This window comes from Narcine bancroftii, chromosome 1 (assembly GCF_036971445.1).
Source record: "Narcine bancroftii isolate sNarBan1 chromosome 1, sNarBan1.hap1, whole genome shotgun sequence".
Classification (NCBI taxonomy): Eukaryota; Metazoa; Chordata; class Chondrichthyes; order Torpediniformes; family Narcinidae; genus Narcine; species Narcine bancroftii.
Window position 1 is genome coordinate 267,371,241 of NC_091469.1, and position 24,309 is coordinate 267,395,549.

The 24,309-nt window shown below is 42.8% G+C and overlaps 1 protein-coding gene across 42 annotated transcripts in view; it reads right to left on the reverse strand.

Moving 5' to 3' along the window:
- The window catches only part of sox6 (SRY-box transcription factor 6), a 676,057-nt gene that overhangs the window by 400,652 nt on the left and 251,096 nt on the right, over window positions 1-24,309 (reverse strand). For 37 of the 42 annotated variants that reach the window (XM_069898034.1, XM_069897942.1, XM_069897852.1 and 34 more), the window contains one exon: window positions 19,912-20,158. In XM_069898034.1, the coding sequence (XP_069754135.1) occupies window positions 19,912-20,154 (243 nt within the window). In that variant the 5' untranslated portion in view covers window positions 20,155-20,158. The remainder of the gene's footprint in view (window positions 1-19,911; window positions 20,159-24,309) is intronic. The other 5 variants (XM_069898041.1, XM_069898015.1, XM_069897995.1 and 2 more) reach the window with 1 other exon arrangement.

A 24,309-nucleotide genomic window follows, 5' to 3' on the forward strand; every position in this document is an offset into this window, starting at 1 on the left:
CGTGAAGAAGTCAGATCATCAATTTCACCCTTACTAGTGGAAGACAAACATGTAAGTTATGCAACCAGATAAGAATACATTTCTTGAACAAATTATGCATTCACATCTTGGTTTGAGATCTATAGGAGAAACTTGTTTCTTAAATCACAGATTTGAAATTTGTTCCTCTTTGGTCATAAATGTTAGAGATGATTGTGCTATAAAATATAATGTTTTCTCTTTTTAAGCGTCGAGACTAAACATCATGCCCTCCAAACTTAGGAAAAAATTCTTCTGCGACATGTGCTCCTCTTAATCTCAAACAAACCCTCATCTTCAAAATTGTTCACTCTTTCCTTCGTGTTACTTTCCCTTCCTTCCACTCTAATATAGAATTTGTTCAATCTCAAACTCATCATAATTACTCCAACCCACTCCTTTCCCCACCTGGCTCCATCACCCTTCTGCCCCTCCTCAGCCATCCTCCTGATGTACTCCTTCCCATCTCCATATTCACCTACTTCCCTCTCCAGTGTCTTAGTGTGAAACTTTGACAGTTACTTTCTCCTCACAGATGCTGCTTGACCCATTGAGTTCCTTGAGCAGATTTCAGCATCTGCAGTCTCTTGAGTCTCCCTGCTCTAACCACAACTCTCTAGTACAAAACAAGCGTCCATAGGAGGTGCCCCTGCTTTTGGATTTGTACATTACTTTAAAAAAAATTAAATCAAATATAATGGCACCAATGTAGTACTGTACAAAGCAAACTGAAACAGCAAGACTTGACAAAGGGAAAGAGATCCAGTAAAACCGTGATCACTTTTAAACAAGAATTACATTTTAATATCAATGAACTTTATCAAGTTAACATTTATGATTGCAAGTATTAATACTGAACATGTTTCTGTTCAGTTCCATATATTACAAAATTAAACACCCCAAACTTGAAATGCATGAAATCCACATTGAGGTGAATGGTTGTGTGCTGAGTATGTTTATGGAAGTTCAAATTCATTCACAATCTTTTCTTTCTCCCATCCTGAAGAATGCTGGTTGAATTAAATTAAGTTGAATTAAATTACATTAAATTGATGCTGTCATCCCATTTTCAAATGTCTGCCGAAAATAAAATAGCACTTAGTGTACAATTCAAATAAGGAATTCCAATTATCTGGAATGGGTTGTTACTCAGGCTGGGATACATCAAGAGTTAATATTATTTTGACGTGAATTCTCAAGTGATTGTGATGTTGAAACATGCCTCTCCTCTCCCCAAATCAAGGTTTTAATAATATAAAGTACAACAAGGCTTACAATCATAAATCAATCCTTAAAAAAGTAGATTCCACTTCTAAGATATTGCTGTCAAAAGTCAGCCAAGCTGGCTAGATTCACTGCAGAAAAGATTTATGACAATTGTAGAAAGGTCAATGTTGCAGAAATACTTTGAAATACATATTTTTTGGAATATTGTATGTTTATTGACATTCTATATGACCATAAGGCATCAAAGTAGAATGAGGCCATTCAGCCCATCAGGTCTTCACCATTCAAATCAAGGATGATGTATTTTTTTCCTTACAATCCCATTCTCCTTTTCACCATTACCATTGATGCCCTTACTAATCAAGAACTTATTGACCTCTCTTTTAAATATATTCAATGATTTGTCATTCACAGCCTTCTGTGGCAAAGAATTCCATAGATTCATCACCCGCTAGCTAAAGAAATTTCTCTGCATCGTTCTAAAGGGGCGTCCATTCATTGAGAGGCTGGGGCCCAAAACTGCTTGTGATACTCCAAATGTGGTCTGGCCAATTCCTTGTAAAGCCCTAACATTACATCTTTCCCTTGATATTCCTTTCCTCTCAAAATGAATGCTAATATTGCATCTTCTTTGGCTTGGCTTTGCGGACGAAGATTTATGGAGGGGGTAAAAAGTCCACGTCAGCTGCAGGCTCGTTTGTGGCTGACAAGTCCGATGCGGGACAGGCAGACACGATTGCAGCGTTTGCAGGGGAAAATTGGTTGGTTGGAGTTGGGTGTTGGGTTTTTCCTCCTTTGCCTTTTGTCAGTGAGGTGGGCTCTGCGGTCTTCTTCAAAGGAGGTTGCTGCCCGCCAAACTGTGAGGCGCCAAGATGCACGGTTTGAGGCGTTATCAGCCCACTGGCAGTGGTCAATGTGGCAGGCACCAAGAGATTTCTTTAGGCAGTCCTTGTACCTTTTCTTTGGTGCACCTCTGTCACGGTGGCCAGTGGAGAGCTCGCCATATAACACGATCTTGGGAAGGCGATGGTCCTCCATTCTGGAGACGTGACCCATCCAGCGCAGCTGGATCTTCAGCAGCGTGGACTCGATGCTGTCGACCTCTGCCATCTCGAGTACTTCGACGTTAGGGATGTAAGCGCTCCAATGGATGTTGAGGATGGAGCGGAGACAACGCTGGTGGAAGCGTTCTAGGAGCCGTAGGTGGTGCCGGTAGAGGACCCATGATTCGGAGCCGAACAGGAGTGTGGGTATGACAACGGCTCTGTATACGCTTATCTTTGTGAGGTTTTTCAGTTGGTTGTTTTTCCAGACTCTTTTGTGTAGTCTTCCAAAGGCGCTATTTGCCTTGGCGAGTCTGTTGTCTATCTCATTGTCGATCCTTGCATCTGATGAAATGGTGCAGCCGAGATAGGTAAACTGGTTGACCGTTTTGAGTTTTGTGTGCCCGATGGAGATGTGGGGGGGCTGGTAATCATGGTGGGGAGCTGGCTGATGGAGGACCTCAGTTTTCTTCAGGCTGACTTCCAGGCCAAACATTTTGGCAGTTTCCGCAAAGCAGGACGTCAAGCGCTGAAGAGCTGGCTCTGAATGGGCAACTAAAGCGGCATCGTCTGCAAAGAGTAGTTCACGGACAAGTTTCTCTTGTGTCTTGGTGTGAGCTTGCAGGCGCCTCAGATTGAAGAGACTGCCATCCGTGCGGTACCGGATGTAAACAGCGTCTTCATTGTTGGGGTCTTTCATGGCTTGGTTCAGCATCATGCTGAAGAAGATTGAAAAGAGGGTTGGTGCCAGAACACAACCAGCTCCCTCAACAGCCCCTAAGGCTAGAGCTGGATGAGGTTCCCACCCTGGATGAGACATATAAGGCAATCGAACAACTGAAAAGTGGCAAAGCAGCAGGTATGGATGGAATCCCCCCAGAAGTCTGGAAGGCTGGCGGCAAAACTCTGCATGCCAAACTGCATGAGTTTTTCAAGCTTTGTTGGGACCAAGGTAAACTGCCTCAGGATCTTCGTGATGCCACCATCATCACCCTGTACAAAAACAAAGGCGAGAAATCAGACTGCTCAAACTACAGGGGAATCACGTTGCTCTCCATTGCAGGCAAAATCTTCGCTAGGATTCTACTAAATAGAATAATACCTAGTATCGCCGAGAATATTCTCCCAGAATCACAGTGCGGCTTTCGCGCAAACAGAGGAACTAATGACATGGTCTTTGCCCTCAGACAGCTCCAAGAAAAATGCAGAGAACAAAACAAAGGACTCTACATCACCTTTGTTGACCTCACCAAAGCCTTCGACACCGTGAGCAGGAAAGGGCTTTGGCAAATACTAGAGCGCATCGGATGTCCCCCAAAGTTCCTCAACATGATTATCCAACTGCACGAAAACCAACAAGGTCGGGTCAGATACAGCAATGAGCTCTCTGAACCCTTCTCCATTAATATTGCATACTACTGATTCAACTTGCAGGTTAATCTTTATGGGATCCTTTACTAAGTTGGGCTCCCAAGTCTATTTGGAGCTCTGAATTTTGAATTCTCTCTCCATTTAGAAAATAGTCTCCTACATTATTCCTTCTACCAAAGTTCATAATCGTACACTTTAAAACAGTGTGATTAACTCTGCAGCGCTATTACAGCATCAGCAACTCAAGTTCGAATCCGGCACTAAGGATTTGTGCATTCTCTTTGTGTCTGTGTGGCTTTCCTCCCACCCTTAAAAACAGAACCAGAGATGGAGGTTAATTGGAGTATTTGGGTGCCATGGGCTCATGGGTCATAAGAGCCTATTACCATGCTGTATGTCTAAATTAAATTAAATACACTTCCCTACATTGTATTCCATCCATTACCTCTTTTCCCATTCTCCGCAAGTCCCTCTGCAAACTACCTGCTTCCTCAACACTACCCGCCCCTCCATCTATCTTTGTATCATCCACAACCTTGGCCACAAAGCCATCAATTCTGTCATCTAAATCATTAACATACAGCATGAAAAGTAGCGGATTTAACACTGACCCCTGAAAAACACCACTAGTCTGGCAGCCAGCCATAAAATGGTCTTCTTTATTACACTCTTTGCCTTCTGCCAGCCAGCCAATCCTTTATCCATGCTAGTACATTTCACATAATACTATTGTCTCCTTTCTTGTTTAGCAGACTCATGTGTGATATCTAAAAAATCCAAGTAAACAACATTCACTGACTCTGCATTGTGCAGCCTGCTCATTACTTCTCAAAGACCTCCAACAGATTTGTTCTCACCTCCCATGAAGGAAACTACGCTGACTTCAGCCTATTTGATCCTTGTGCTTTCAAGTACTTCAAAACCTCATTCTTAATAATGAATCTTGACAACTAGTGAAGTTAGGCTAACTGGCATATAATTTCCTGTATTTTCCTGTATTTTACCTCTCTCCCTTCTGAATAATGGAGTGGCATTTGCAATTTTCAAATCTTCTGGAACCATTCTCCACTCTGCGATTCCTGAAAGATCACTACCAAAGTTTTCACAAACTCTCCAGATACCTCTTTCATAATCCTGGCGTGTAGTTCATCCAATCCATGCGACTTATCCACCTTCAGCTTTCCAAGCACCTTCTCCTTCGTAATATTGACTACACTCACTTCTGCCACCTGGCTCTCTGACACGTAATCGGTTGTCTTCCACAGTGAGGACTATTCAGTTTATCCATCATTTCTCTGTTCTAAATTACCTCTTCTCCAGTGGTCTGATGTCCATTCTTGCCTCTCTTTTACTCTTTATATATCTGGAGGAAAAAAAATGGCATCTTCTTTTATGTTATTTGCTGGCTTACTTCCGTATTTCAGGTTTTCTTCCCTTGTTGTCGTTTGTTGACTTCTGTTGGATTTTAAAAGCTACCTAATCCTCCATTCCCTGTTAATTTTTGCAAAACCATATACCCTCTCTTTCACTTTTATGCTGTCTCTGGCTTCATTATCGGTTGCCTCACCTTCCTTTTAGAATACTTTTTCTTTGGGAAGAAACAATCTTGCATCTTCCGATCTTTTCTCCCCTCAGAAACTCCAGTCACTGCTGTTCCACAATCTTACCTGCTATGGTCCCCTTATCAACTTTGGAAAAGATCCTCTCACATACCTCTGAAATTACCTTTACTCAATTGTAATACCAATACATCCAACTGTCTTCTCCTTCTAGAATTGCAGAGTGAATTCTATCATATTGTGATTGCTACATCCAAATTGTTCTTTTATCTTCAGCTCCCTCATCAAATCCATTTCATTGCAAGGGACCAAATCCTGAATTGCCGTTTCCCGAGTGGGCTTGACAACAAACTGCTCTAAAAACCATCTCATTGGAGGGACATTACCCCACCTAATCATGCTCAATGGCTACGTGATGTTATGTCATGTTTAAATTTAGAGAAGATTAGATGCTCAATTTCCGATTTGAAATCAAATTTTCAAACAATGTGGGGATCCTTTATGAGTTACATTTATAATCTTTGATTTGTTATGAAGCTAGAACTGTTGACTAATGAGGTAATTTATCACTCTAATAAGAATTCTGGGTTTTTTTGGCCAACAGCTTCTTTCTTGGTAGTGGGTTTAGATTTTCCTTTTTTATAATAAAATAATAAAATATCAATACAATATAATCTGTTTGATTAAAATGTGGGGTACCTTGGATGAAATGATATGATTTAAGTGTAATGTAATACTCTGTATTTTTGGATGTGACATTTCAATTGAAAAAGAAAAGCCATCTCGTAGATATTCTACATATTCCTTCTCTTGGGACCAGTGCCAACTTTATTCTTCTGCTTATTGACGTCCCCACAATCGCAGTAACATTTTTTTTAAACATACCTTTCTCTAACTTCTGACTGCTGTTTGGAGGCCTGTATGTAACTTCGATCGAGGTTTTTTTTACCCTTGCAGTTTCTCAACACTACCCATAGGGATTCTTCAAATCTGATCTTCTCACTAAGGATTTTGTTTCATTTTTGTTTTAATTATCAAAGCTGCCTCTCCACCACTGCCCATCTGCCTGTTTTATCACTCGGATGTTAAGATTGCCATCATGATCCTCCTTCAGCCATATCTCCTTTATATCTGTTAATTTCCAACTGCATTTTAAACTCATCAACCTTGTTTCTTACTCTGTGTGCATTCAAATACTACACCTTCATTCCCATTTTCATCTCCCTTCTCACATTTATCTATGTGTTGCCCAAATTAATTTTTTATCATTTTCTTAATACTCTGGCCTATTTTCTTATTCTGGAGACCAATAACCTCTCCCACACTCTAATTGTATCCATACTTTTCCAGTCTGTTGAACCTACCCCTTGCTATTTAGTTTAAACCCCTATTCACTGTCCTAGCACATGATTTGCCAGGACCCTGGTCCCAGCACACTTCAGGTAGATCCTGTCCTATCTGAAGACTGCTTCCTCAATACCTGTGTCAATGTCCCACAAATTCAAACCCATTTCTCTCACACCAGTCTTTGAGCCAAGCATTTAAATTCCATAACCTTATCAATCCTGTGCCAATTTGCATCATTTATCACGAGCCTGGTATGACATTGGAAACTGGTAAATTTCTACATATGTGTGGTGGAAAGTGTGCTAACCAGCTGCATCACGGTCTGATATGGGAAAACCAAAACCCAAGCAGAAATCCCTGAAAAAGGTAGAGGACTCAGCCCAAGACATCACAGGTAAAACCTTCCCCACCATCAAGCACACCTACAGGAATGTTACCATCAGAGAACAGCAGCAATCATCAAAGATCCACATCACCCCAGCTCATGCTCTGTTCTCACTGATACCATCAGGAAAGAGGTAGAGGTGCCATAAAACTCACACCATCAGGTTGAGGAACAGCTGCTACCTCTCCACCATCAGATTCTTTAACAACAAACTCAATTGGGGACTTATTTAAGGACTCTTACTTTTGCACTTTATTAATTTTCTTTTCCCTCTGTATTGCACAGTTGTTTTTATTTGTTTACCTGTGTACATTGAGTGCATTTTTTTTGCACTATCAATAAGTGTTAATTCTGTCTCACTGCAGAAAAAAGGAATCTCAGGGTTGTATGAGATGTCATGTATGTACTCTGACAATCAATCTGAAATCGGATCTGAAGTTTGTTGCCATCGAGATATTATTACCTTTTTGGTTCTGCTATTTAATTTTGTCCCTATTTGGTCAATTTCCTTCAGCTGAATCTCTTTCCTACTTCTACCTATGATCGCCTGTGGATCACGACAAGTGGATCTTTCCCCTCCCATTCCAAATTCTTCTGCAGGTCAGATGAGATGTTCCAAACCTGGGCACTGGGTATGGCAACACAGCCTGGCAGCACAGTAATATGTTAACTCTTACACCGATAGCCTATCTATTCAAAGAAAGAGTGGCTCACAACTTTCTAGGTGCGAATAACATCCAATTAGACCCAACACAAGAGGCTACCCTCATCATTATGACAATCACATTAAGTTCATTGCAGTAAAGCTTTGATTTTTTTTGTGCATACATTTGATTTTCATTCATTCAAAGATGGGACTGCCTCTTGCAGTGTTAAAAACATTTTTAATGGTGGGTAGTCAAAAGAATTTCTGCCTAATATTATTCATGCACTTTCTGCTTGGGAAGGTTATAGTAGGAATCACGTTTGTAACTCAAATAACTTTGGGAATGTTGGAAGTGAGTGGCAAAGCATTATTTCCAGCTGTATTTTCTGGCTCAGCTGGAATTAGCAAGAGCATCAGTCCTTGAAAATTTGAGCTAAATTAAGGAAATTTGCTCCAGTTTGAGTTAGCATGGAATAACATTTGTAGTGGAGCTGGGGTTATAACTGCTGGCCAAATACTTCCTGGAACTCATTGCTCCGTCAGCTGCAATATTACCCATCACGAAATTGAGTTGGATAGGTAGGACAAAAAAAAACCAAGCAATAAAGTCAAAAGCAACTGCTGCAGACAACGAGCATTTGAATTAGTTATAATAAGTGATAATGAGCAATATACTGGCAACAGCTCTGTATGTCCACCTAATAAAATAAAGTGTCGAGGAAGCATTTCATTTCATTTGGCAAAAGTAAGGTCTCACTTGAGAATGTTCAATTGGAGAAAAAGGATTTTACATAGTATTTAATCTGTGTCATCTCTCTATGTGAATGAAGCAGAAGCATAAATAGGGTCCTACTCTGTCTGCATCTGGCTGAAGCAATCATTAACCTGGGAGTACTTAATGCAGAAGAGAAAGCCTTTTTCCTGCATGCAACTGTACCATAACTAACAACTTTGGAATTCTCATAAAAGACGTCGGTGGAAAAAATGATCCATTCCCCAACAATAACATCTTCCCCTGAATGAACATGAAAATCTCCCAAAAAAAGGTGAAGTAATATACCGCAATCAATGGAGAATACAATGAGCAATATCCTCTCATTCAATCTACTTTGCTTGGGATACATGGCAGGATGCAATTCCCCAGTATAATGCAACCTTGATGTCACTGGTCTTGAAAATTAAGGACAGTGTACATTTTTATTGCAGAGTAGTGGGGAGACACTAATAGAACTTTGTGGTGTGACAGTCCATCTGATATCAATAATTCTGAGGAGGGAACAATGGATTCTGCAAAAGGACTGGGAATCTGTTGCGCAAATTGAGGCTGTAAGATTGGAGAAAATGAGACTGAAGAAGGGGGCATTCTGCTCAAACTCTCTGGGTATCTACTAGCTGTGAATCTTTGGGCAGCACAGTTAACATAGTGGTTAGCACAACACTGTTACAGTACCAGGAATTGGGATTCAAACACCGCGCTGTTTGTAAGGAGCTTTTACATTCTCCCCATGTCTGCATGGGTTTCCCCTGAGGCCTCCAGTTTCCTCCCACGTTCAAAATGTACCGGAGGTTGAAGGCCATTTTTATGTAATTGGGTGGCATCGGCTCATGGGCCGAAAGGGCTTGTATGTCTAATGTTTAAAAATAATAAATTGAATTTTTTAAAATATGTACAGACCAGCAAAAAGAATGTTTTTTTCTAAAAGTAGATAAAAATTCATTTAATAACTTGATAGCTTGAAATTCCAATGTGAAAATTGTTCATGATAACTGCATTATATTGAGGTTTCATAATTTTATATTGATGATTTGTCCACAAAGCCAAATTGGTTCAATTCTAAATTGATATGATGTTGTCTACTGTTCATGCTAAGGGTTAATAAAATTTGTTACAATTTGATCACCTCCACTAATAACTCTTTAGCTAAATTTTTTTTTGCTCTGCTTGGAGTCCATCCAACACACATGAGTAGATTGTGGTTTATTACTTCTTTATTTTTGTTTTTACCCTCTCTCATTTTGGTGCACAAGCATTGTCCATACTTTGAGGATGAAATATTGGCTGATATTCCATTCCTTGATGAAGGGCTCAAGCCTGAAATGTTGGTGATGTATCTTTACCTTTGCTACATAAAGGCACTGTTTGACCTGCTGAGTTTCTCCAGCATTTGTGTGTTTTTTCATTAACCACGGGGTCAACAGAATCCTGTGTTTTACCCCTTCCATTCCTGGATGACCTGCATCAAAATTATTCTGATAAATCCATACACTACAGTTTTGTTTCTCACAAATGACAATTCCCTGGACAGAATAGTGTGTCCATCCATCCTCATAAATTAGACTCTCTCATTGACCGACAGTAGATCCAAAAGATACCCCTGTCAGCTCAGTTGATCACAAGAAAGTTCCAGCCCTGGCCAATGAGATCTTGGCAGCCAGGATCAGTGTCACAGGAAAAGTAAATTCATTTTAATACATTCATTCATTTTAATACTTCGAACATTGCAAAAACTTCAAGCACATTACTTCAGAATTTAGATAAGAAAGGAATGAGGAGAGAACTGTAGTTCTGAGGGGAATGGAAGGCAAAGTATTAATATGAATGGGTTAATACACTTCTACAAATTCTTGTACAAGTTCTTTTTTTTTATAATTTTTTTTATTTTTCACACCATAAATCACATTAGCCATGATATACACTATTTCTTTTTCACACATATACAGTGACTTTATCTCCCCCCCCCTTTCCTCCCAAACCACCCCCCCACCACCCCCCCCTCATCCATTTTAGGTATACAATCTAGGTTGCATTAAGCCAGTCAGACAATGTTGTCATTCAACAAAATTACACCAGAAATTCTACTGAGTCCATTCTTTTCTTTCCTTCTCCTTCCATCAACTTAGGTAATGTTTGCCCCCGGTAGGTTTTCGCTATTGTATTTAATGTAAGGCTCCTATACTTGTTCGAATATTTCAATATTATTTCTTAACCAATATGTTATTTTTTCTAATGGAATACATTTATTCATTTAAATTTGGTAGTTTCTTCCTTTTAATTTGGTTATGTATTCCATTAATATTTAAAGACATATAGTTCAGCGAATTCTTGTACAAGTTCTTGATCTAATTTTTCATCCCTTGCCACTGATACTTCCTCCTAACTGCAGGATTAGACATGCACTCACAAAAAGGGTAAAAAAATGTCTTATCATATTATTCCTTCATAACATTGGACAATGAGCACAAAGATAATTTCAGAATTGCTGTATCACTTAGGAACTTGGAGAAACTTTAAATGAACTTTTATTGAATTTAGCATGTTTAATGGAATAATAATGCTGACACATTGTGTTAGTTTAACTGTCCTAAAAATGATTTGCCACTGATTTTCATGTGTACTTGGCATCTGATGCCTCCTATGTCAGTGTCCAACAATAGTCAGCTAGCATTGATGGATTGATCTACCACTTTTTCATGGACCTGGTGAAAACTTTCACCATGTTCATCACTGACTGCACAGGGAAAAAGTCCAAGTGCGAATGCAGAAAATTAATTTTTTAATAGCATGTTACACCTCATGGTTTTATATGCTTGAAGTAGACTTAAAATATAACAAGAAATCACAGTACATGAAAGGAACATTTTAAGGTGATTTTCGTGATCAGCAGCCTAAAATCCATAAAATACACCCAAAAGTGTTCAGGAAGCAAAATCATTCTTATCCAGTATAATCTGGAATCAGTTATCTGATTGTCTCCAAAGATCCAGTCATAACTAAGTACCTTGGTTTCTTGGATTGTTTGCCTGGTCAGGACAGAATCTTTCAGATGTATGCCTGCATCTTCACAAAGATGCACTGCATTCTCCATGGCAATCTCTGGAAGAGCTTAACAAGTCTTCAATTGCTTTTGATAACTGTACATGGACAGTTTGATGAAAATTCTTACATATTTTGGAATGAAAATTTTCCAATCCAAAGGGCACATCTTGTAGCCCAAAGACTCTTTCCTGAAGCATCTACCTTCGGTGTTAGTTTCTTCATATTGTCAAAATAGTTCAATGTTGGCTTTTTGATTATTTTGATTGTGTGTTCATGTGCATCTAATCAACACCATTCTACATCCTCTGGTCAGATGTCTGGGTGGATATCAGAACTCATTCAATAGGGCAGCAACCTGCTTGAATGCTTCACAATCCCCAAGAAGTATTGTTCACCTGCAACATCGGTTAGGTTTGGCATCTCCTTCAACGTCTTGTCTTTGATTGGACCAGTCTTCAGATCATCTCAGGCAAATAAATAACTCACAAAGGAGATTTCTTTCATTTTGAACTTCAATTTTTTTTCATGTTCAAATTCAATTGCTTCTCACTGCATCTGCACTTTGGGGCACTCAGCTTTTAGACATGATCTCATTTTGTTTCTTTCCCCTTTTCCAAACACCATTATGCCGTGTACTGTGGACTTCAACTCACTGATCTCCTCACTGTACTTTAATACTTCCAAATCCAAGCAAGATATATTTTCAGTCAATTCTGTTGCAATGCAGATCATACCTTTTATGATGTAAGTATATTGTAAGCACCTTCAGTACTTGTACAGACTGTTTGTAAGTTGATTCAGTGAGTTTAAGTACATTATCTTGAAATTGATGGCTTTTTTTTTGGGACATTATCAGTTGCTCCCAATTCAAAGTCAAATGTTGCTGTTTGGTATCGCAGCGCTTGTTATTGATGCATCTAATACATGATTTTTTTAATTGTCATTGACTTCATTTGGCAACAGGCACCTTTTATATTTAATATGAACTCGGGTCCTGTTCCAGTACCTGCACAATTCATTTCATCCACATTATGGACACCTCACGTCTTCTTCACCACACACTGTTCGCATTTTTTTTTAAAAACAAAAATACTGGAGGAACTCACCAGGTCTCGCAGCATCCAGAGGAGATGAAGATATATAACCAACCTCAGGCCTGAAGTGTTTACCTCCTATGGACACTGCGAGACCTACTGAGTTACAATCAAAACATTTGCAGATTTTGTCTCTCAGTTCATTTTTAATTTAAATCGCATCCTTTTCATATTTTTCTTCCCAATCACAAGCCATTTCTTTCTCAGCCACTTATCTTGTCTGCAATATTTGCAACATCTGAGCAATCTTGGCTATACTTACCTTTTTATTTATTTTACTCAAACAGTTCACAATATATACCTCCATTTGTAGGCCAATAAATATCTTTAGCCTAGCCTCTGTATCCATTGCTGGACACAGTTTTCTCAAATTTCTTCCATCTCCTAGATTCCACAAATCCTTCAAATCCACACTACCGAAATTATCTACTAATAGCCTTAAGAAGTTTTCACAGAATTCTCTTTGCTCCTACTTAGATCTAAAAGTCATCACTTTTATTTCTAGGCTGCTTACATTGTCCAACATCTAACTTGAGTACTGTATATACTCATGTAATTGTTGAGTTTTTTTGTACCAATTTTTCAGGTCAAATTTGCCGGGGGGGCGGGGGGGGAGCTACGACTTTTGACAATCGTTCAAGGTATTAGGAACTCGACTGACTGGGTGGTAAGTCCGTGTTCGAGGAGTTGGGAGGTCTAGTATTCGGGCGGCCGGAGGAAGCATCGATGGTTAGGGCATCAGGAACTCGGATGGTCAGGTGGTTGGGGCCATAAATAGGGATTCAACTTTTACATGGGTCATATGGAAAATTCGCGATTTTGGGGCCATAAAATGGGGGGATGGGGGGGGTGGAGGGTGTTGAATGTCATACAGAATTGACTATTACACAAGTATATATGGTACTTTATGTAATAGTATAATTCTTTCTCCTTGTAATCAATGATTTTACTTTTGTCTACTTGACTTTTTGTGACATAGCCAAGTCGCTAAACTGCATAAAGTCTTTCCTCCACTGTATCTATTCTTTAGGTAAGTTACTTGACTGGAAATGCAGAGGATCAAGCAACTCTGTTCCTTCACGAACTCTCCCAGATGAATCACTTAACTTACTAATCTTCAGTACATATCTGCATTATCACAACTAGGAGAAATCATGCCTGGCATTTGATATTTTGATTCTGGCAGTTGGCACAGATTTTGTCAACCAGCTCTTCTAATACAGTGTTTCAACATCTCTCTCTCTCTCTCTCTCTCTTATTAATTGTGGTGCACTGTTAGCCAGAATCAGACACACACAAAGATGAAGACTGCACAACAGGCAGTCACAAAGACTTTCACAGAGCCAGGCTGGCTGTGGCTGCAGCAACGCTGAGTGAGGGCTCGGGAGACCAGCGCAGGGTTATATACCGCAAAGTGATTGACACCCGACTGGGTGGGGATTATCCATTTAGACCGACTGATTGACAGACAGCCAGGTGTTGTCCTGTCCCCTTACATGCCTGCAGGTACAGAGGTTGCCCCCTACAGTAGGCTGGTGGTGTACCACCACATTCACCCACTTCTTTAAAATTGTCCTGGGGTGATGGGGGGGCAGTAACAAGGAATCGCACCCACTATGTACATACAATACATACAATATTTACAGGTTGAAATGATCCAGCAGCTGCCGGAGTCTCTGTGACCATTATAAGACTAGCTCCTGGTCACTGGTCAAAGGGGAACTAGGGGGGCTGGCGGCAGGAGTGTGTGTGTGGCTGGTGTGGTGCCACATGGAGGGGTGGCTTGGGGGGGCCGGGATCGACATATGCGGGTCATATTGGATGGGTGGGGAGGCGAGTTTGTCTCCTAAGGCTGAAGCGGGTCCCTGGTGGTCAAGGAGGCCCTGCATGCCCCATAGCTGCCTGGAGATGGGGATGTATGCCCGGTCAGCATCGTACTTGGTTGGAGGGTGGCGTGTTGTGGTGGGTGCTCCTGCTGGTGCCAGGTCCCTGGTTCAGACGGTGTCCTCCCTGCCACTGCCGAACCTAACATAAGCGTAGTAATGGTTTGCATGGAGGAAAATCTGCTTCACCAGGGCTTCGGCCTTGTGTGTCCGTACATGCTTACGCAGAAGCAACAGTCCCGGGGACATGAGCCATGCTGGGAGTGACATTCTAGTCACCGACCTCCTGGGGAATGAGAACAGACGTTCGTGAGGGGTCTCTTTGTTAGCCGTGCACAACAGTGACCGAATGGCATGGAGCGCCTCGGGCAGGGCATCCTGCCAGTACTCAACGGCCCACCCTTTTGACCTGAGAGCCAGGAGGACTGCCTTCCAGACCACCCCATTCTCACGTTCCACTTGCCCGTTGCCACTTGGGTTATAGCTTGTCGTGCGACTGGTCGTGATGCTCCTCGCTGTCAGGTACTGGCGCAGCTCGTTGCTCATGAAACTAGACCCCTGGTCGCTGTAAATTAAGGAAGGGTAGTCAAACATGGTGAAAATCTGCCCCAAGGCCCTGATGACAGTGGTCGTGGAGGTGTCCGGACAAGGGATGGTGAAAGGGAAGCGTGAGTACTCATCCCCTACCTTGAGGAAGTAAACATTTTGGCTCCTGTAAGGCAGGGGCCCTTTGAAATCCGTTCCGAGATGCTCAAAAGGCCGAGTAGCCTTTACAACGTGGGCCTGGGGGGGGGGGGGGGGGGTGTGAAGAAGCGGGATTTACACTCCACACAGTCCCGACAGGCCTCGGTCATGTCCCTGACATCCCTGATGGTGTTCGGCAGATTTCTGGACTTAACGAAATGGTACAACCGGGTGATGCCCGGATGGCAGAGGGACTCGTGCAATGCCTGCAACCTGTTGTCATGCATAGACGCGCAGGTGCAAGAGAGGGCATTGGGGGAGTCATTAAACTTCCTGGGGTGGTATTGGATATTGCAGCTGTAGGTTGCCAGCTCGACTCTCCAGCACAGGATCTTGTCATTTTTGATCTTGCTCCTGTGGGTAGTGTTAAACATGAATGCCACGTCCCACTGGTCTGTGAGGAGCATGACTCTCCTGCCGTACAGGTATTGGCACCAGTGGCAGACCGCTTCCACAATCGCCTGGGCCTCCTTTTCAATGGTGGAGTGCCATAGCTCGGAGCCGTTGAGGGTCCTGGAGAAGAAGGCGATGGGGTGCCCCCTTTGGTTGAGGGTAGCAGCAAGGGCCACCTCGGAGGCATCGCTCTCCACCTGGAAGGGGGAGTCCTCATCCACAACCTGCATTGTGGTGTCCGCAATGTCTTGCATGATGCGGGTGAAGGCTGCCTGCGCCTCAAGTGGGAGGAGAAAAGTTGTGGCTTGGGCTATTGGGCGGACCATGTTCAAGAAGCGAGGGACCTACTGCGAGTAATAAGAGAACAGGCCCAGGCACCTGCAGAGGGCCTTTAACGTGGTGGGAGGGGTAACTCCATTAATGGGCGCAACCTTTCCAGATCTGGGCCGACGACTTCATGGGCCACGATGTACCCCAGGATGGCGAGGTAGGTGGTGCTGAACACACACTTCTCCTTGTTGTAAGTGAGGTTCAGCTCCATAGCCGTATGGAAGAACTTTTCCAGGTTAGCATCGTGGTCCTGCTGGTCACGGCTGCAGATAGTGATGTTATCCAGATATGGGAACGTCGCCTTCAGCTTGTGCTGGTCTACCATGCGATCCATCACCCGCTGGAAGACGGAGACCCCGTTCGTGACCGCAAAAGGAACCCAGCGGAATGGTAGAGGCGCCCGTCCACCTCAAAGGTGGTATAGGGCTTGTCCTTCGGGTAGATATGGATTTGGTGATACACTGACTTCAGATCAATCATAGAGAACACCTGGTAGTGGGCTATCTCATTGACCATGTCGGCAATCCTCAGCAGGGGGTAGGCGTCCAGCTGGGTGTACCGATTAATCCACAACCATCCTCGACTTACTTCCCCCTTTGACCACCAGGACTTGGACTCTTTAAGGGCTGTTACTGGGCTCTATAATGCCTTCCGCCAGGAGTCACCTCATCTCCGCCTTGATGAAGTCCCTGTCATTCTGGTGGCAATTGGCTTGCAGCCTAGCGCAAGATGTGAGAAGAGCACCGGTGGGGTGATGAGCAGTGTGGAGAGGCTGCAGGTTTGCTGGGGCTGGTAGATTGGCATGCTGTGCAACGTGAGTGGGGGTTGGGGCACCCCGAAGGCAAGGGTGACACTCTGCAGGTGGCATTGGAAATCCAGGCCCAGGAGGAGTGATGCACAGAGTTTGGGCATGACCAGGAGCCTGAATCCTGTGAAAGTATCCCCTCCCACCATTATATCGACCAAGCAGTGCCCAAGGGTACCAACAGTCTCATCCTTGGCAGCGAGGGTGATCGAGCAGGTGGTGGGGTGGACCTTTAACCTTAGGGAGTGGGCCACGCTCAGGTGAATGAAGCTCTCGATGCTGCCACTGTCGAACAGGCATTTCGTTACCTGGCTATTGACTCGCACATCCATCATCCTGGTCAGCATGGTGGTGGCCAGGACCATCTCAGAATCGGAGTCGTCGCTATCCGGAGGGATGGGGAGCATCGATAGGGTGGCCTGGCTATCGCCCGTGTTGACCACATCAACGTAGGTCGTGAGGTGCAGAGTGCAGTAGCCGAAGGTGTCCAGAGGCGTGGGGAGCATCGGTAGGGCAGCCTGGTCATCGTCCATGTTGACCACGTTGCCGTCGGTTGCTGGGTGCAGCATGCGGCAGCTGATGGCACCCGGAAGCATGGGGAGAATCGGTAGGCTGGCCTGGTCATCGCCCATGTTGACCACGTTGTTCTCAATGTTGTCGGGGGCCCTCCATGTCAGGTGCTGCCTGGCCCAAGTTGGAGGCGGCACATGGGGGGGCCACTGCATGGCTGGCCTCCTTCCCCAGCATGTTCATTGCGCTGGGGTAAGTGACGTAATCACGGCTGGCGGCAGTGACATCTTTATGTCAGCTGGAAGTGACGTCACTGTAATTCTCGGTGAGGGCAGGGGCTGGTACAGATGCTCAGGGCACACGCTGCAACGGTTGCTGGCGGGGCCGGATGTTGCGTGGTCGAAGTCGGGGAAGGCAGAAGTTGACGCGGGGACAATGGCGCCACTTGGCACGCGCACGTGGGAATTCTGCGGGGGAGGTGGGGAGGTCATAGAGGGCCGCTGAGCTGCCGGCAGGTTTAGAGAGGCACACTTTTGCAAAGTGGCTTTCTTGCCGCATCGGGAACAATATTGGTTCCTAACTGGGCAGTTTTGGTGTGATGTCAAACTGAGCACTCCAGGACCCAAAGTACTTACAGGGGCGCCGGGTGCATGCCGCAGTGATGTTCTCCTGCCCAGCTCAGAGGGCCATGAGGGAGTCTGGGGGAAACAAATCTGGAATCGAAGGCTTTGACGTGCAGGGATGCTGCTTCCAGGGTTTGGACCACTTGCACAGTCCTGGTTATGGCATAGATGTTGTCTTACAGCAGCTTCTGCCAGTTGGCCCTCGAGCATAGCCCTCAGACGAAGGTGTCCCGGATCAGCCTCTCAATCTCCTCTGTACCTACCCCGGGTTTGGCCAGACACAGTTGGGCCAACTCTCGCAAGTGTCCCAGGTAAGACTCAGCCATCTCCCTGGGTTGCTGGGCTCAGGTGTTGTGGAGGTACCTTGCACAGATCGCATTCATGGGGGACTTGTACAAGTTCTCGAGAGTGTCCTTTGCACTCTTGTACATGGAGCAGCCTTTGGTTACCTGGAAGGTGCAGGTAAACAGCTTTGAGCGGAGTAGGACCAACCTCTTCCGATTGGAGTCCAGGATGTCGTCTTCGTGTGCCTCGATGATTGCCTTGGCCGCGTGCTGCCAGATTTCGAAGCGTGTCTGGGCTTCCAGGTGGCGTGGGTCGACCTTGAGGCTCCCTGCGCACAGGGGTTTTTCCATAGCCGCCATGGGAAAATTTTGTGGATTAAATTGTGGTGCACTGTTAGCCAGAATCAGACACACACAAAAATAAAGACTGTACAACAGGCTTTAATCCACAAATACTTCCACAGAACCAGGCTGGCTGTGGCTGCAGCAACTCTGAGTGAGGCCTTGAAAGGCACCCGACCAGGTGGGGCTCGATCCATTCAGGCCGACTGATTGACAACCGGCCAGGTGTTATCCTGTCCTCTTACACTCCTGCAGGTACAGAGGTTGACCCCTGCAGTAGGCCAGTGGTGTACCATCACAGGCAACTTTTAGACAATAGTATACATTCGAAATGATCACAAACATCCTTAATGCTTTCTGTCAGGTAATAAAATCACAGCAGCATGGTCAGCTGTGCAAAGAATTCTAATTATAAACGAGGAAGTTTCCATTTCGGCTCCAATTTCTCACACCCTGTCTTGATACTGCAGTGAGATAATCAAGGCCCTGGGACAAATACTGTATTCTCATATGGCATTGGCATGGGGGTGGGGGGGGGGGGGGGGGTGTGGCGGGGGGGGGGTGTTGTGATCACATTTGATGAATGTGAATGAATGGGTTGGTTGGGGGATAGTAGGAATTGCATGACAGTTTAACCAGAAGGAAGAACCATGTACCAGAACAATAATTGTCTTTGCATTTTATAAAGAGCAGAGTTACAATGTTAAGTTAAAATCATCAACATTTTTTATCATTAAATCATTTAGTGTGTCTACTAAAAAGGACAAGGAAACTTCCTATGATCATACTGAAAGTTGCCATCAGATCCATTTTACATTCGTCATTTATTTGCAGTTGGAAGTAAAATGCATTTGATTATGCAGTAAGCTACACATTGATACAACCCAAAATGTCCACAGACTTAATCCCTGCTCTTGCCAGGGCAACAGTTGAAAGACAGCTAACGATCTCAACATCCCTGAACTAGGATTGGGAAACCAATGTTAAGTATCCCTTTGTTTGATTACTAGCTTATGAACGGTGTTGGAAAATGTCTGCAAATGTACATTTGAATGTCAACAATTTGGTTTTATGTGACTAAACACCTGCAAAATGGCAGCTACAAAAAAAAAGAAGCAAATATTAACAATGAGTACTTAGGTGATATACCCTGAGCCTGTACCCAAGAACTAATCCATCTCTTTCAAAGAGCCAGGCAGAAAATTGTGGGGAAGCTTCTTATTATCATCAAATCATCATTAAACAAATACAAGTAAGCTTGAAAATTTGTATCAAGAATAAAACAAGTGGTCGTTGATCAGTTTACAATACCTCTCAATATTTGTTTCCAGTGAAGTTCATCAATATGGAAATCAGGTGGTGTGCAAAGTCACGACCACCACTAGTGACAAAATAGAAATTCATCCAGTTGTAAATTACATCAATAAATCATAAAGCCCACCAAACAAACCGATTACATCTTTTTAAAAATGGTTGTGCAGAGTACTTACTGCTCTGTGTTGGGTGGTAGCCATGTTTTCCCAATCACTGTCTGTTTGGAGGCTGCTGACAACTGGTGGTAGCTCCTCAGGGTGAGGTTTGTTGATTACAATTGCATGCAGGGGCAGATGTGAAGTCATGTGCTGGTCATTGAGTTCATCCCTTTCCCTCTCCCGAACCAATCGCTCCTGGACCATTGCTTCCTCCCCATCAGCAGTAGAAGCATACGGAGAGGCAACTTGTTTGGAAGACATTCTGCTGTTGAATGTAAAGGGAAAGAAGACAGATTAAATGATTATAAAAAGGGCAATACTGCTTGACCAAGATCATTTGAAGTGTTCACATAGAATGAACCAACACACATAATCATTTAAATAAAGGGAATAAATATTTTACTGAGAGAGAAAGCCTGATGTTTCCACACAGTTTTGTTTTAGCTTGTTCGATCATTTTGAAGCCTTTGCCAAGCACAGAATGTAGCATCCCCAGAATCCATTACTATTACCCTTTCTTCCCTAAGGCTACCTTTGAGCAACAAATGCACCTGACTGCAAAAGACTATTGAGCCTTTAAAATGCCAATGACCTGCATTGCTGACATATTTTAGTCCATAAAAAGTGCCTCTCTCATAAAAGCACCGAATATCCATTGTATTGAGTAATCTCGCTAGTCCCAGGCTCATATTTACCCTTTTTAGTAAAACGGGGGAAAAAAACTTTAAACATTCAACAGGTTAGATAGGATCCCTGAAAAGGCTAACAGTTCCAGGTCTGAGACCTGTCGTCAGAAATGGAAAAGTGAGAAAGCTAGTAAGGTTCTTGAATCAGAGAAGATGGGGAGGAATTGGTAGAACAAAGACAATATCACATTAATCCATTTGGTATCACTTTATCAGAAGGGTGGAAGGAAACCAGAGCACCTGGAGGAAGCCCACACAGACAGGGGAAGAACTTGCAAACTCCTTACTGATAGCACAGGATTCAACTCCCAATCCAAGTTGTGTAACCCTTATTCTCTTTGTCCTACCCTTCTATGGCTTTTATCCTGAAATTGTAACTCTATTTGTCCTTCCACAGCTTCTGCCAGATCTGCTGAGTGCTTCCAGCATTTTATGCTTTCATCTCCAGTATTAGCTGTGGGACCAATCAGAAATTAATCCCTTCCATGTGCTTCTCATGCAGATGGTAGGAAAAGGCTTCACAACAATCACTTGGACCCCCATTCCGTTCACCGCTATCAACCTACTGAGAGTGAAACCTTCCCACCATTCAACTTCTTCAGCCAGAGATGGTGAAAATTCCATTCATCTTCAGCTCGTGATCCCTCTGCCAATGCATTAAGTCCACTTTCAACAACACCACCCCCTCCCCACCCCACCAATAAATATGTTATGTATCAGCCAGACTTTAACTGGCAGCTGTGCCTTGTGAGAGTGAAGGTGTCGTCGGGTTGTTGCCAGAGTTCACCAGAAAATGCTTGACTAACATATTGTGGGTTGTATGGGGAGAATGCCAAGCAGAAAGGCCTGGAATGTTCTTTCAAATTGCATTTGCATATTCACCAAAGTCTGCCTCAACACTGAGACCGAACATGAGGTGGAAATGAAATGATCCTTCAGTTCAAACTGCAGAGGCAAAAGTGAAAGGAAAGGATGGAAAGTCCAATTTGTTGAAAATAGGATAAGATGATTTTAAAAGTTGACAATGGACTTCATTTCATTCTCTAATGAATTCTCCAAGCAGCACACAGGCTACAATTCAGGGTTAGTAACCTATTCCCAATGTTTGCCTGTATCTTTTGGCATCAAGGCATGGGAGTTGGAGGAGTCACGTGATGGAGTAGTGGCCGGACGGAGAACTCCAGCCCTCTCCAGAAAAGTCGGGAAAAACAAGAGAAAATACAAAGGCACAGAAATAAAAGTTAAAGAAAAGTGAGTATAAAGGTGGAAAGAAGATGGAGACAAAAGGAGAAAAATCAAAATCAACGGAAAGAAGAGAGGAAGAGAAGACAACGGAGGAAAAAGGTGAAGGCCTTACCTGTCCGAAGAGGCCCGCTGTGGAGAGAGGAGCCCGCTACCTCAGGTCGGTAGAAAAAGAACTACAACAATGGCTGGCAGAGCCGAGTAAAAGTGCGCAACCGCGCATGCGCGAGGAGTCGCGCATGCGCGATGCGCATGAAAAAAAACACACCGACGGGAGGGGGGACCAGCTGGGGAGTCGATCTCCACAGCCGGCAACGACAGCTGCAGAACACCTGCAGCAAGAAGAGACCACAGAAGACAATAGAAACAAGAAAGAAGAGGAGGAAAGGGCAACAAAGAAACAACAGATGGCCAACCCAGAGGAAGAAGAAGAGGAAGAATACAGTGAAATAGATGAAGGGAAAGGCAAGGTAAAGGATATACTTTCTCTTGTTAGAGGATACATGGAGTCATTTAAAGAATGGCAAACACAGGAATTCAATGATTTAAGAAGAAGAATAAACAACACAGAAGAGAAAGTGAATAAAATAGATATGACCTTAACAGAAATGGGGAAAAAAATGGACAAGATGGAAGAACGGGCACTAGCAGCAGAAATGGAGGTAGAAGACTTAAAAAAGAAATTGGAGGAATCTAATAAAAAAACTAAAGAGACACAAGAACTACTAGCTCAAAAAATAGATATAATGGAAAATTATAACAGAAGAAATAACATAAAGATAGTGGGCCTTAAGGAAGATGAAGAAGGCAAGAATATGAGGGAGTTTATAAAAGAGTGGATCCCTAAGACCCTAGGATGTCCAGAACTACAGCAAGAAATGGAAATAGAAAGGGCACATAGAGCATTGGCCTCTAAACCACAACCACAACAAAAACCAAGATCTATTGTAGTAAAATTCCTAAGATATACTACAAGAGAAAAGGTACTGGAGAAGACAATGGAAAAAGTAAGAGAGGGCAACAAACCACTGGAGTATAAAGGGCAAAAAATCTTCATTTATCCAGATATAAGTTTTGAACTCCTAAAGAAGAGAAAAGAGTTCAATACAGCAAAGGCGATTTTATGGAAGAAAGGGTATAAATTTATACTGAAGCATGCTGCGGTATTGAAAATATTTATTCCAGGACAACAAAACAGACTATTCTCGGATCCAGAAGAAGCACGAAAATTTGCAGAACAATTACAAAAATAGATTGAGGGATGAAGACGGGTAATGAGAGTAAAAATGATCACGATTGATATGTATGTGGGTAAAGACAAAAATAGACTGAGGGATGAAGACGCGTAATGAGGGTAAAAATGACCACGAATGATATGTATGCGGGTAAAGAGGTATAAGAGTGAATAGAGACAATGTGCATACGTGAAAGTATCTGTAATTAGAGGAAGATATAGATAGTATAGACAAGAATTAATAAGGGAAGGTAATGGAATAGAGAGAATAAGGAGGGAATTAAAAGAGTGACCTTTGTGACATATGAAAAGTGAAATCTTTTCTGGGGGGGGCTGGGTGGGGGAAAATAGCGGTCACTGCAAAATCAGTTGACGCTTGCGAGTGGATTCGCAAATCCAAATGGAGAGGGGAGATGTGGTTGTCCGACAAGGGATAAAGGACAACTCAGGAGGGGAAGGGGAGATTGGGGATAAAGAAGATAGAAATAGGAGAATAAGGAAAATGTTGGATGTAGTAGGAATGTTGTCTTGTAAAGAGTTGAAAATAAGAAAACAGAAATGGAAAAGGAGGAAAGGTAATGATGGAAAAACGGAAAGAGAAGATAAACAAAATATAAAATGGCTACGCTGAACTATATGACTTTAAATATTAATGGAATACATAACCAAATTAAAAGGAAGAAACTACTAAATTTACTGAAAAAGGAAAAAATAGATATAGCATTTGTCCAAGAAACACACTTAACTGAATTGGAGCACAAGAAATTAAAGAGAGATTGGGTAGGACATGTAACAGCAGCATCGTATAATTCAAAAGCAAGAGGAGTGGCTATATTAATTAGCAAAAATGTGCCATTTAAAATAGAAGAGGAAATAATAGATCCAGCAGGGAGATATGTTATGATAAAATGTCAGATATATTCGGAGATTTGGAATCTACTTAATATATATTCACCTACCGAAGAAGATCAAAAGTTTATGCAAGATATCTTTTTGAAGGTAGCTAATACGCAAGGGAACATACTAATAGGAGGGGATTTCAATCTGAATTTGGATACAAATATGGATAAAACGGGGAAAAAAGTTAACAGGAAGAACAAAGTAACCAAATTTATAATTAAATCAATGCAAGAAATGAAACTTGTGGACATATGGAGGAAACAAAACCCAAAAGAAAAGGAATACTCATACTACTCGACTAGACATAAAACATACTCAAGAATAGACCTATTTTTGTTATCAGCTAGTATACAG